This window comes from Pundamilia nyererei, unplaced genomic scaffold (genome assembly GCF_000239375.1).
Source record: "Pundamilia nyererei isolate P.nyererei 1_Seehausen unplaced genomic scaffold, PunNye1.0 scaffold00315, whole genome shotgun sequence".
In the NCBI taxonomy this organism is placed as follows: domain Eukaryota; kingdom Metazoa; phylum Chordata; class Actinopteri; order Cichliformes; family Cichlidae; genus Pundamilia; species Pundamilia nyererei.
The window spans coordinates 394980-409416 of record NW_005187716.1 but is presented as its reverse complement, the minus strand read 5'-3'; the positions used below and the strand labels follow the sequence as shown (position 1 = coordinate 409416).

Sequence of the window (14437 nt, the reverse complement as noted above, 5' to 3'; positions counted from 1 at the left end):
AAAAAAGGTTTGGGTTTGAGGTAGAGCCATGTGGATTTTGTTCACAAAATGTGGAAAGTATTGATCATTTGTTTTTTTTCCTGCTCAGTAACAACTGACTTTTGGCAAGATCTAGTAGACTGTTGAGTATAAGAATAGATGGGATGACCCCGCTGACTCTAACACAAGTTTTATATAATAATAGTGATCCATCTAAGGAACTGTCCATGCTACACAAGGTGGTGATAATTATGGGCAAATACCACATACACAAATGCAAATGGAAAAGTAAAAGACCTTCCCTAACTGTATTGAAAATTGAATTACAATCTTTTTTGTCATCTTTAGAATTACTGAGGGATTCATGTAAAGAGGCTGCTTTGATATGCGACAATGGGACTCAACCTCTATCCTTTTAATGATTGTGTTTTTGGTGTACTAAGTAAGCCACATGTATGTTAAAGTGTTCGCAGAAAGGAAACTGTTATATGTCATAAAAATGGCCTTCATATATTTATGTATATGTATATATGTGGGGTTTTTTTTTTTGTTTTTTTGTGTTTGTTTTTTTCTTTCCGTTTGGTTTGTTATTCAACTTTTTCAAGATGTTGTTGCACTAATGTTGTCTCCCAACGAGAGATTGTAATGTGTGCATAAATTTAATTAAAGTATGAAAAAAAAATACCATTACTGACATGCGTAGTGTAGTGCGTTTTTAAAACGCCCCCCTGCGGCTGTATCTTTTATTACAATCAACAGACGTTCTTCTTCTACTACTTGTCGACAGTGTTGGAACATCGCATGAACGCCCCCTGCTGTCCGGTATGCATGGACAAACCAATGACTGTAGAAAACAGTTGTCATTGGGACAAACGTGTACGATGTGATCCATCAGCGTAAAGTAAGATTTACAAATGGTTATAGCAGTTTGTGTGTAATTCCAGCCCACACACACACACACACACACAAGTACAAATCGGTCTGAACATTATTCTAGAAAAGTGTGCGGTCAACGTGTAGTAACCAGCTAACATGTGTTAATGCACAATTGTATTTGATTTGTTGCTAAAATGTGCTACTTGATTGCTTTCTGTTAGTTGATTTGGATCTAACTGTATTATTAAAATAAATTCTAAAGACTTCTACCATAAAGCTTTCCCGTATCAACACCGGTTCTCTCGTATGAGAATTTCTGTTTCTATTATTACATCTATTAAAAACATGATGCTAAGCTAAATTCAAATCCCACATACCTTAGAGTTTTTGCAGCATCTGTACTGCAGTCTGTCAATGTGATAAAGTTCACGGTCACAAGCTTCATTCAAATCTTCACGTGTCTAGTTAAAATAAACAACTCTGAACCGTAAGTATGTATCAAATTTATTCTCAAATACACAAGCAAAGGTGGCAATATGAAATCAAGCAATGTGACACTATAAATGTCAGCTTTCTGAAATGTTGACTCTTCATTTAGCACCTTAATAGTTAGTTGGGTTACACATGATTTATATAGTCACACATAGAAAAAGGAACGGGTGAATAATGCGAGTCAGTAACATAAAAATAAGCATGGAGAGCTGGGGCATTTGGATCACAGTTACTGAGGATATACACTGCATGTAGGTAAAAGTACCGCTGTGGACGTCTAGTGCCACGAGTACCATCGAGCCTCTACAGCCTGACACAAAAAAAACACCCCCACCCCGCATTCCTCACAACAAGAGTTATCTCATGACTAGGCCTAGACAGTGATTACTAAAAACAAGTTCTTCTGACATTTTTGGACCTTTCTTTCTTTTCACATTACAGTTTGCTGGTCTGTAGAGTTGCATATACACAGGAGTAATAGATATATACAGAGGGGCTCACTGTCAAACAATGCTGAAACAAAAGATGCTTGCTGTACCTGGAGTGTGAAAACGTAAATAATAATGGAAAGGCACTTGATTTGCTCCTGTGCAGCCAATGAATCTGGCCTGAGTGCCTGGGTGTGCCTGGCGCCCTCTAGTGCCAAACTGTGGTCTCAGTTGTTTCTGGATGGGCAGCTCAAGGGCAAGTGGCTGAACTGGAAGGGTCTTCCCATGATAAAATATTAAGTGAGTGTTTGAAGGAGTGTAATGATCAAATGCTAAATATTGTACAGTTTTCTGTAGGAGGGAAACAATAACCTCCTGGGTTAAGGCCTGAAAAATAAAAACAGGCTGCGCTCTGTAGTGGATTTGAAGAAGAGAAGCTAAACTTTCTACATAGATCAATTGAGATTTGTCCTATCGTCGTTCTTACTTTAAAACCCTGTTCGACCAAATTTAGTGTCAAGCGCCCCGACTCCAACAGGCACACACGAGTTCAATAAGCTACCATCAGATCCTCGTCGACACAAGTGGGAACACTAACTTCACATGAACGGACACCAAACACAAGGAAGAGAAAAAAAACTACATGACGTCCACGAAGAACTCGCTGGGGTTTCCCATGGCCAGGTGGAACGACTGCCGTGACGCAGTGAGCTCTGGGGGTACGGAACCCAGGTCACGAGTGGGCGGAGCACCAGGCGGTCCTCCAGGAGTGGAGGAAGGAGGTGGAGGTAACGCGGGGTGCATGGGAGCTGCCGCCATCGGCTGCGTGTGCTGAAGGCCGTGGGCGGTTGCCATGGCCGGGTGTGGATGCTGGGGTACCATCATCACCATCATGGGGTTGTACGGCAGGATTCCCGGCGGGTAGGGGGACATGTGGGGCGGTTGGGGTATGCGGTGATGATGCGAGCGTTGGGAGGAGGCGTGGCTGTGCTCGCTGGGGGCGGCTGAACCGTGGCCGCGCCTCAGACTGCTGCGCGTCGAGTACTCAGACTCGCTGCCGCTGCCGGAGCGCGAGTCGGCACCGCCACCTTCTCCACCACCGCCGGACGGGGATTTCTCCCCTCCGCCCACAGTGCTACCAGGGCCTTTACTGCTGCGACGCCGCTCACCCTCGCTTCTCGTCGAGCCGCTGCTCCGGCTCCCTGCAGCAACACGGGAGAGAAAATACTGTTTGATAACAAGTCAAACAAATCTGAGCTCTGATGACACTGCTTAGCTGATTTACCAGTTGTACTAAAATCATTTACACTTTTCTGTGAAGTCTTTCTTGTGTAATTTCTTAGCATTTTCCACACAGCTGACTGCTGCCCCCCGGTGGAGGTGAGTTAGAAATTAGTTGCATGGATTGTGTGATGGCTCAGACAGAACAGGAAAGATGCACCTGAGGACACACATGGGACGAAGACACATTAGCAAACTTAAGCTGCCTTTGTCTACAGTTTTATTTATAGAAAAACTGAATTAAAAGTGTTCATAGGAGGTGGTTCATTTATGATATTACTTATTACTGTGATTTAAATTTACTACTCTTGCATTGAAGTTGTGTCCTAGCAGCAGGCGTTTGACCCATTGGCCCTAACACTTTGCATATGACTGGGTACAGCCACCAGACTGTGCTGTTTATGCTTTTAAACAAAGATTTCAAGAAAATGCATCATTTTCTTTTGTATTTGATTAAAGTGAAGATTAACGATTGAGTGGGTTGAAGCATTCTAGTCTTTGGCAATGGCTGGTTGCAAACTCCTGTGTGCAGATGTCTTCAACCTTTAACTCTACATATGCAACTATCTTCTCTCCTTTGCACAACAGGAATTGCTGCTCATTTAGATTTTCACTTTTTAAATAGCCGAATTTTGAATCACAGATGCCACAGGCGCTCTCCTGAGTCTCTGGTGTAGTGGTGAACACATTCATCTTACACGTGAAAGATAAAATGTGTCGTCTGAGACCAGGAGGAGGCAGAATCCCAGTCTAAGAGGTAGTGTACCGGTACTTTAATTTGTGGAAATGCAGTGTTCTCATGCATGAAGGCACTTTTGGCTCACACAGAGGAGGTTTAGGCCAAAAGCAGTAAAATGTTTTATTAAAAGCCCGTCATTTACTCAGCTTCAGACATTTTTATTCATTAAATGGGCAGAAAATAATATAATGCAGACTTATTGCAGTTAGTGGACATGGATCAGGGATGTGCAGTCATCTTCAAATGACCCATCTGAGCCAAGGAAAATCCTGAAATGGTAGAAATTGAGCAATAGGCTCATATGTCCTGTTTTATTGTATTTTCTAATATTATATCCATGATTAATAGCCCTGTGTGCAGTCATCAAGAGCCACAGGATATATTATACACAATGTCAGAGCACACTATGTAGCTCTGTCATGAAAAGCTAAACTTCTTGAGTAATATTTTGGAGTGGCCCTTCAAACAGGAAGCGTTTGCTCACAGCGGCCTCACCTACAGCATCTCACTCTAAAAATAAATACTGGATAAAAGAACATTTCTCTCCGCTTACCTTCGCTGTGTTGGCTGCCAGTGCTGCCCGGGGCGTAGCTGTAACTGGTAAGCTCGTGGTACGGAGGCGGCTGGCTGGAGAAGGGATGTGTTGGGTATGGCTGATAGGGGAAGGTGTGCATCATGGGCCACGGGGAAGCCCCAGGGAGCGGCAAGGGGGCCAGGGTGTCCTGGTCCGAGGCGCCGCTGGAACCGTCGTTGTCATTCAGAGACAGATTGGCCATATCTGTGTGGGAGACACGAGGGAGAGGGTGAATAATGGTGCAAAAATGTTCCTTCAAGATTTACAGCTAACAGAGAATAATTTTTAGGTTTGCATGATGAATGGCTTCAAATATCAACCTCTGACGTGAAAAGATCTTTTCTTGCACCAAACCCGAAAAAAAGATGACTACATCTGAACCGTTAATATGGTGCAGCTGGTGGACAATGATTGGTCTTCTTTCCTGAGATTTCATTTTAGCGATGGCAGGACATTAAAGAATCCTTTGATAACTATGACGTCAAATGTCTAACCCCTTCTACAACCGGTGCGTCCACCAGTGCCCATGTGCAAAATGTGATTAAGGATAAAACTCAGCAGTCGGATGTGTTGCTCAGTGTTTGATGTCAGGGTTTTGCAGCCACTCACAGTTCTCACAGTCGCTCAAGTCTCCGAATACATAGTAGCACTGTTCGGAGAATGTGATCTTATTGACCGTGTGACGAATGAAGCCGGCCTTCAGCAGGTTGCTGGCGTACTTCCTGGCTTCACGGCGGTCCTGAAATCCCTCGATGTGGTGAAACAACCACTCAACTACGTCTGAACCTGATGAGGGGTGCAGAGAAATCATTTTAATCATCATTAAGAAACATTTTGTCCCATAGATGCCAGGTTTTTGTAATAAAATTCAATGAATCATGAAATAAAGAGTTTTGACTGATCTTTTAAAAACAAACTAGCAAAACAAAAACACACACTAGGCTCAGTGCGTGCTCACATAAAAAGATTTGTTTCACACATGACTCTTTTTCTAAACATAATCCCAGTGAGAGCCCCTACTACAACCAGAAAACGTATTAAATGAACATGATAATTAAAGAACATCTTATTATAATGAACATACCATACATATATCTGCATGGACCTTTTTCCCTCTCGTGCAAAACTTTGCACGAGCATACCTCAGTTATTAACATGTTTTTTTTAAATAATCATAAATCCCAGTTCATGTTTCATGTTCATCCCCTGTGAATGATTTTGTTTTAAGCGTCACGTTCGTCATGTGGCTTAACAGTCACTAAAATTTGCACCCATGATGGAATTTTGTTCAAATCACCAGTAAACACAGAAGGAAAAATTAGAAAAAGAGCGCCGCAGGCCGGTAAATATAACAGTAAAACCCAACATTGTTACAATAAAAGGGGACCTGAGATTAATGGTTCGGTGCGACGATTTATCGAGTCATGTAAACGGGAGCATTTCACCCACATTTGTGACTAAAAACAGACCCGCAATAGAAACATATTTAGGTGCAGGAGCAGTTACTGAGCAGTTGATCCATAATAAGACAAAAACGTTTCTTATCTTATTACTCCATTAATCGATTGACTTGATAGATTACTCGATGTGTAAAATAATCAATAGGTAAATACAAATTTGAATTTTTCAGTTCAAGTTGTCACTATGTGCGGAGGATTTTAGAATTCAGGTTATGTGTTAAGCCGTAGTTACCCCATTGATTGAACTAGATAAAGACACTAACTCATTAATGTTGTTTGTCTCCCTCTGGAGGCCACATCAATATGAAAACGACAGATGTTTTCATATCTGATGTTATGCCTGTAGACAGTTTGAGAAACAGCAGATTGAGTTTGAGAAAAAACATTGAACTTTAAATGCAGCACCATAACAGCTGCAGTGAAGAGCAACAAAAGCAACACCGCCATCAAATGTACCACACCACACAGCTGGCTGGGTGTGGTTACACATTTTATTCCTAATACACTTCCTTATATTTAACTTCCCCATGTCTGTAACCTCACTGCTTGCATTCTGTTTGAGAGTTTGTTTTAAAGTGAAGGGTTCCCAGTGCTGGATGCAGACCACTGAGTCATGTATTTATGTGGAGAATCTGAAACATCAACACCGCCGGGCTTACTTCTGGCTTACATCTAAAGTAGCCGAGTGGAAATCTAACCAGCGGATTATTTATAAATCAAATATCTTTAAGAGGAATTTAGCAGGAAAACGACAAGCTCAAAAACTAGCCACGTGAAATGAACACCTCTGACTGAAAAAAAACCTGCCTGACGCCTGAGGTGTGCCTGTAAGCTGCTGTGTTAGAGTGCATTAAGAAGTTAGGGGGGAAAGTAATAAAATCAGAGACTGAATATAACACCAAATTTTCATTTCAAAAAGTACAAAGTAGACAAACACGTAGTAATTATCCCTTGTGATTCAGCTGCATGCGATTCCAATTTAACACATGTTTTCATTCAAAACAGGCATTCACGTTTGTACTTGAGGGGTTTTTCCTCCCACAAGTCACACGGTTTTAATTCTGTGAACATAATGCCTGCCCTGTAAAGTCCTGTGAGCCGCAAAAAGTTCATGGAACGAGTGTAGTCTCTGTTGCCTCGTTTCCACTTTTTGTCTTACCTAGGAAAGCGTTGGGAATGGTGATTTTAAGCCACATGCGGTCCCGGACTTCCAGACCCGACTCTGGTGAGGCCATGGCTTTGGCGACAGATGCCATGTCAGAGTGCAGTGATAAGTTAAAGTCATCAAAACCTGGAGAAGGATGAAGAGTGGTTAAGGAAAAACCTCAGGAGGGAAAAACATGCAAGAAAGCATGACAGATGAAAACAGAACGGGGCCAAAAACAAGAAAGCAAGGAGTGGAACTTCAAAGAGATCAAAAGCAGGAAAGCAGCAGACGTCATTTATCACACAACAGCCGCGACAAAAGCAGAAAGACAGATGTGAAAGACGACTCCTGTGCCAGTGTCGGTGGGAGACAAAGACGGACACAGACTGAAGAAGGGGAAAGAGATACTTTAGAATAATGAACTGAATTCAGACTGAATATCACGAGTCTGGATATGAAACTAGACAACTAGACACGAAGGACAGTTTTATGAAAATAATACACAGCCGTGAAAAGGCTGATATTACTAAAGGGGATATTATAAAGGAGCAAATATAGAGTAGGGTGAATGCAAAGACTCTTACGTTCAGTCTCGGTGACGGAGGACGAGGACGTGATGGTGCTGAGGGAGGAACTGCCTGGGTAGGGAGGGTAAGCCCCGGTCATGGCCACGGAGTGACTGACCCATGCTGCAGGGTCAATGGGTCGGACCGGCTCATCTGCAGGGTGAGGAAAACAATTAGGAAACAGTTACTGACACAAACATGGATCCGTGTGTTGTGTCTCAGGCAGAGCTGTACGTACTGCGAGGCAGAGTGAAGTAGCCCTGAGGAGACGGGTCCCAGCACTTTGCCACTGTGAGGATGATGGGCCTGGAAAAGAGTACGCAGACATCACGACTACGGTCAGATCACATCGTCCACGCTAATACTGGGGTGAAGATTTACCCGATACAAAAACGTCACATGGCAACAAGACAAGGCAGGGCATGTCTGAGAGTGAGAGCTGTGTGTCAGCCTCCAATGATCATTTATTAATAAAACAAAACAAAAAAAGACAGATACTTCTACAACCTCCCAAAGCACAGTACTTTGCAAAATATGCAAGAAAACTGAAGGTGGAGAGAACGAACACCTTTCACCACTTGAGGAAAAAACACAAGGCTACGAAGAAGGAGATACTAGCAGCGACGTGCGATTTAAACAAATCTCCACACAGCTTCACTGGAGCGCTCACTAGCTACACATCATAAGACAAGAAGAGCAAATGATGGATCAAAGTTACTGAAACAGGACTTTAAGAAGCTGGATTAAAGCCCAACCCAAGATATAACATCACAGAAGGACAAGAAGGAAAATCCCCTTTATTTACTTCCACTTCTAAACGCTGCTGCCTTAATAAAACTGCAACCATCAATAAAATGCTGTTCAGTAAACTTTTCCTATATTCTCAGAAATATCATTATAGCTTCTCTAAATATCATGATATAATTTTGAGACTATACCACCCATCCCTGATAACAACAAAAGCTTACTACCTGTTGACAAGACAAAACCTGAAAACATTTGATATCATCTAAAAAGTCAGATGGAAAAAAAAAAAAAAACAACATACCCTGGCTTGTGTACAATCTCCCTCAGGACCCGCACTGCATCGTCGTTACTCATATTTTCAAAATTGATGTCATTCACCTAGGAGGAGAGGGGATAATGAGGCATAAGAAAAAGGTTTATTTAGACTCATAAGTGGAGATGAATTATTTATTGATGCTGATGATGAAGAATAACAACCAACTGTTTTGGTAGCTGATTAATCAAAGTCTTTTCAACAGAAAAATGTCAGTAATTTCCCAGCTCTAGCTTCTTGATCGGAACAAAAAAAATAAATAAAAACCAGTTGCATTCATACGCATAAATACTTCCTTTGTTTAGGTTTAGAGAGAAACAGATGTGTTCATGTAGACATGGAATGAACTACAACTGAAGTGAACAAGCACTGATCTGGACTGGATCACCCACTAGAAAAGCTCCTGAAATGAGACCCAGCAGATCTCAAAACCAAACAACCACACTGGTATTTCCTGGATAAACCAGCTGTCCGAGCAGTAATTTAAAAAACTAAATAAATCAAGACATCGTCATTTATATAGGAAAAAGCCATCATTCCTCCTCACCTGCAGCAGCATGTCACCAGGTTCAATGCGTCCATCAGCAGCCACAGCTCCTCCCTTCATGATGGAGCCAATGTAGATGCCTCCATCCCCCCTTTCGTTGCTCTGGCCCACTATGCTGATACCCAGGAAGTTGTACTTTTCTGTACGGTTGAGAAATCACAATAATGTTAAGACGAGGTGAACATTAGGTAAGAAAAATGAATCTGAGATATAAGTTTAAAGGTTCATGAGGTGCATGAGGAGAGTACAGACCCATGTTTAGAGTGACGGTGATGATGTTCAGAGACATCGTGGAATCTGTAACACTGCTGAAGGAGGAGGCCTGGAGCAGGAAATGACAACATTACACTACAGACACTGACGTGACCAAAACATTTAATCTGTTTGCACAAAGTAAATTGTGTGCACACACCCTCTCCAGACGTGGGGGACGCTGTTTCCTCCGTCGACGATGTCGCTTAAGAAGCCTCGAAGCTGTGCTCTGCTCTGTGGCACTGCTGAACCTGTTCAACAAAAGGTGAAAGGTCAAGAGAGAGAAATATCTCATAAACCTTTAACAGGCTTGGTTCTTAAGGAGGTCAACACAAATTTAAGGGACAGCTTCTCTCGCATTAGCCTGTTTCATCACCTACTGGATACATACGACATTTATCGCTTTCTCACCTGCTCATCGTGTCATCGTCCTCAGAGTCGCAGAAGCTGGTCGTTTCTAACTCGCTGCTCATCACCGTGCTAGAGCTCTCGTATCCTGCCAGGTGGCGCTCCAGACGACTCTGGCCGTTCATACGAGGGCCTGAAATGCCGCACGAGAGTCCCCAAAGACAACAGGAAAATAATCAACATGATTTTTCATGTTTGTGCAAGTCAGGGTTTCCCTATAGATCCCAAACATTCCTCACTCCTCAGCAACTCTCTGATTATATCAACTTGTATTGAGTGTCTGGGAGATATAGACGTGCCAAATCTTGATAGGAGGCAGTATTAAAAGGATTGTTTTCGTGTGCACGAGTGTCTCACCGTGTTGTTCCATGCTCTCTCTGTGCCGAGGCCTCTCTCTCCTGAAAGAAACTACAGACTCCGTTTCAGTCTGGTCGTCCAAAGTCTCCACGCTGCCTGTTGCATTGGGACTGTAAAAATAAGCACAATTACAGATGGAATTAGAGCACGACTGGATTCAACACTGGATTTGCAGTAATCAGTGTTTACAACATAAAAGGCATTTCTAACTACATACGTTTTTTATGTTATGCATTTTTGCAATTATAGTAGGCTAGAAAGTACATGCCCTTCCTTAAATTACCTGTTCTTTTAAAGCAGTATTGCCTGCTGCTGTATACGAATATCTAAGCTTGATTTTTTTCGTCCCAATTTCTAACAGCTTCCTCTGAATGAAAATGGGCTTAACTGAATCTGACACATCATACAAGTATTTATATTATTTATTAATTATCATACAAATAAATAAAGAAAATAAGTGCCAATTTGCTATTTGGAGAACTGTAATATTTTCAGGAGGACATTTGAACAGTCAAAAGAAAAACCTGTCAGTGTTTCTGCTGGACTAACTTCAAAAGAGGCCTTTTTTCTAAATGGTCTCATGCTGTTATCTCCCAAGAGACATCCTTATCAGTAATAAACTAGAATCAGCTGATATCAGTCCATTTCTTTAGTCAAACTCTAGACTATTCTTCAGTTAAACGGAACTACTCACCCTTTTCCTTATTTTCTGTCACATTTACATATTTATATCACGCCATTTAAAAACAACTTGGTAATTGTCCAAATAAGTGTCCTGAGAAGGACCAAGGCCCAGTATAGGCTCCTTAGATGCTGTCAGACTATTCTGGGAGTCTAAGAATACAAATATAGAGCTGAACACATGTACAACTGTTCCCTTTTAACTCATTCACTGCCAGCCATTGGCAGTGAATGAGTTAAACCCATTGACTCATTCACTGCCATTGACGGCTATAGACGTCAATGGCAGTGAATGAGTTAAACACCAAATCAACATTTTAATACATACTTTTATCATTATGTGCTTAATGTTGCTTACATTAAAGTTGTTGGTCAGGTACGTGTCACTTTAATCAGGCCTTGGACATGACATCTGCTATGTATTACATTGTCTCTTATTGCAGTGAAGGCTATAGAACAGCACAATCTCTTTGCTGGTTAAACTGAACCTTTTCTTTGGTACCAGAGACCCTTTCATTTGAAGATTGTCACGTATGAGCAGTAAGGTGTCGGTCTAGCTCCAAACATATTATGGAAACAAATAACTAATTTACTTTTTCTTCTTTACTTCCTTACTAATGACTCGTGAAAAAGCAGTGTGCAGATATACTTGGTTTTTTTATAAAGATAAAGGATGGACTATGGTTATAACTATAGTTTTCAGTAATGTTGGATTGGTCATATCAATATCAATATTAGATTACATGAAAGGCAGCAAACATCGATGTATATCTAAGCTGGTGACGCTGATTAGATTCACTCACTGAATTCTACCTTTTTGATTAGCTTTATACTGCCCAGGTGTTAGAAATCATCCCTACAGCTATTGAATCATCTGTTTATATCCTGTTGAGTTCAATTGGCTCGATCCACAAAGAGCAGTGAATATCAGAGTAGCAGTTCATCACAGCTGACCTGTGATTTATGTACAATAATGCGAAGATCTACTGGATATCCCAATACAAAACAGTGTGCAACCACTTCTGATTTTTTTGGCCCACACCGATACACATTTTTGCTACACCTGATCTTACAGCTTGCCCACCTGTGAAGTCCCACTTTAACCTTCTTCGTACATGTATGTACAAGCTGTACAATATGATATAATAATATAATACAAATAAATAATAAATAGTTATTTTGAAATTCATACTGGTTTTTTGCTTTTTTAAAAGCTGTCCTAATCACACACGTGTGTGTGCGCGCATGCATGTTTTTGTTTGTTTGTATGTTTTAAAACATGAAATGACTACATGTAAGATGAGATCTCATTCTTGCTCTAAAGACTTGTATTAGCTTGACAGTTTTTAAGCTTCATTCACTTCTTCGTTTTGCTTTTTCAGCTCAAAACTAATGTTTTTGGTAGCCTCTGTCTCAATGCAGGTTCTGGTAAACCCAGCGTTGAATACCTGCCCAGGAACTGACAGCAAACAAAGTGAGAAACCAGTTGGTTCACTGCGATTAGCAGATCTTTCCAAAACAGTGTTCAACAAGAATAATCACTAGGAAACTGTTTGTTGACACATTTGTCATATCAACTTAATGTGGTGTTACAGTTTTCTGCAGTAACCCCAACTATCCAAACCAACTAGACCACATTTCACAACATTTCAAAGCACACTGGAAGTTCTTGAATATGGCAAAAAACATACTCAAACTGTGTGAGGGAACACTTCAATCAGATCTGTCTACTCAGGGATTGAAAGCTTTTCCTTGTGTCAATAACAAGGGCGGTCCCAGCTAAGATCAGTTTCAAATGAGCTCACATATTCGTGCGTAAACCTGATACTCTGAGAGTGTGAGATATTCAGGTAAATATACAGTTTCTAATTAAAACTATAGGAGGAGCACAGGTGTGTGTTGCAAGTCTTCAAGTACAATGGGTGAAAAGTGGTGGATCATCCCAAAACTACATGAGATCAGCTTGTTAATGACCTGAAGACAGTTGGGATCACAGTCGCTAAGAACAACACTGGTAACACACTTGAGCACAATGCAATGAAATCCTGCAGCGCACACAACATCCATACATGCCACCCTTCCTGATTTTTCTGTGAGAATCCCAAATTTCAGTGCCATTCATCCATCCATTCGCTACCGCTTATCCTTTTCAGGGTCGCGAGGGGTGCTGGAGCCAATCCCAGCTGTCATAGGGCGAGAGGCGGAGTACTCCCTGGACAGGTCGCCAGTCTGTCGCAGGGCTAACACACAAGGACAGACAACCATTCACACTCACATTCACTCGCACATTCACACCTAGTGGCAATTTGGATTATCCAATTAACCTATCCCCACAAGCTGCATGTCTTTCAGAATTTCAGTGCCCCTCCCGAAAATCTCCCGATTTTCCACCCGGACAACAAAATTTAAAAACCATACCCCAGATAGGCCCAGGCAATTCCAGTTTCCAATGGCTACTACTACTGCAGTTACTTAGTTTTAATACTACTCTAATTATTCTTTCTGGGTCACAAAATAAACTTTTAACATATTTTCAGGCGAGAATGTAGCTGTGTAAACTTGAGCTGACGAGAACAGCAAATTCCCGGCACATCGTTTATAAACCCCCGCGGTCTTTCACTACTCAGGATAAACATGATATATAAGTCACTTAAATAACTTGTTTGGCTTTTTCAGTGTTTTATTTGTTCGTGGGTAAATCGGTTTGGCTGAGATTAAAGTTATTAGATTAGATTAAACAAAACTTTATTAATCTCTCGGGAGGGTTCCTCCGGCGGTTTTCACACAGCTGAATAAACGTCAGACAGAAAACTGATTGAACTGAAGTGTGAGATGGTCGAAAATGTACACCAGCGTCCGGTTATATTTTAGATAGCAAGGAGCAGACGGCAGAGTTTCACTCCACCGAGAGAGCTCGTGACGTAGTTCTGAAGGTTAGACCGTCCAATTTCACGGTCGCTCATTTCCGGTCTACCCGACCCACTTAGACCACGAAGGCCGGGTCCTCAGGTGGACCCAGCCTCTGAATTTGGACACCTCCGCTGTTTCCAGCCGGACAATAATAACGGTGACATTTAACTTATTTTATCCGATAAATAAACACTGTAAAATTCAAATCTAGCACTTTGACATCATCTCAACCAACTGTGTTTGAAAGGAGGAAAATGCTGAGCACATCCCTGCAGTTCAGGAGTTGGAACCATTATTGGGGCTGTTTTTCTGCTAAGGGGACAGGATGACTTCACTGCATCGAGGATGTCAATGAACAAGACATGTAATATACAATCACGGACGAGAACCTCCTTCTCTCAGCCAGAACGCCGAAAACGGGTCATGGATGGATGTTCTAGCATGACCAAAAAAAATCACCAAGGCAACAAAGGAGCAGCTACAGATGAAGCAGGAAATCATGAAGTGGCCTAGCCAGTCTTCAAACCTCAGACTTATACAAACTCTGTGGAGGAAGCTGAAGTTTTGAGCTGCCATGGGGCAGCTAAGAAAGGATTTAAAGATTTGTGCAAACCTGGTGACCAACTACAAGAAACATCTTACAGCTGTGCTTGCTAACAAGAGTTTCTCCACCAAGTACT

General features: G+C 41.7%; 1 protein-coding gene across 1 annotated transcript in view; it reads right to left on the bottom strand.

Moving 5' to 3' along the window:
• Positions 1 to 1343: 1343 nt before the first annotated feature.
• The window catches only part of dvl2 (dishevelled segment polarity protein 2), a 22763-nt gene continuing 9669 nt past the window's right edge, over positions 1344 to 14437 (bottom strand). The window contains exons 3-14 of the mRNA XM_005751556.1: positions 10167 to 10317; positions 9813 to 9942; positions 9562 to 9652; positions 9402 to 9471; positions 9150 to 9289; positions 8591 to 8667; positions 7781 to 7848; positions 7561 to 7695; positions 6989 to 7120; positions 4979 to 5155; positions 4349 to 4573; positions 1344 to 2977 (exon numbers count right to left, since the gene is read on the bottom strand). Of these exons, the coding sequence (XP_005751613.1) occupies positions 2415 to 2977; positions 4349 to 4573; positions 4979 to 5155; positions 6989 to 7120; positions 7561 to 7695; positions 7781 to 7848; positions 8591 to 8667; positions 9150 to 9289; positions 9402 to 9471; positions 9562 to 9652; positions 9813 to 9942; positions 10167 to 10317 (1959 nt within the window). The 3' untranslated portion in view covers positions 1344 to 2414. The remainder of the gene's footprint in view (positions 2978 to 4348; positions 4574 to 4978; positions 5156 to 6988; positions 7121 to 7560; positions 7696 to 7780; positions 7849 to 8590; positions 8668 to 9149; positions 9290 to 9401; positions 9472 to 9561; positions 9653 to 9812; positions 9943 to 10166; positions 10318 to 14437) is intronic.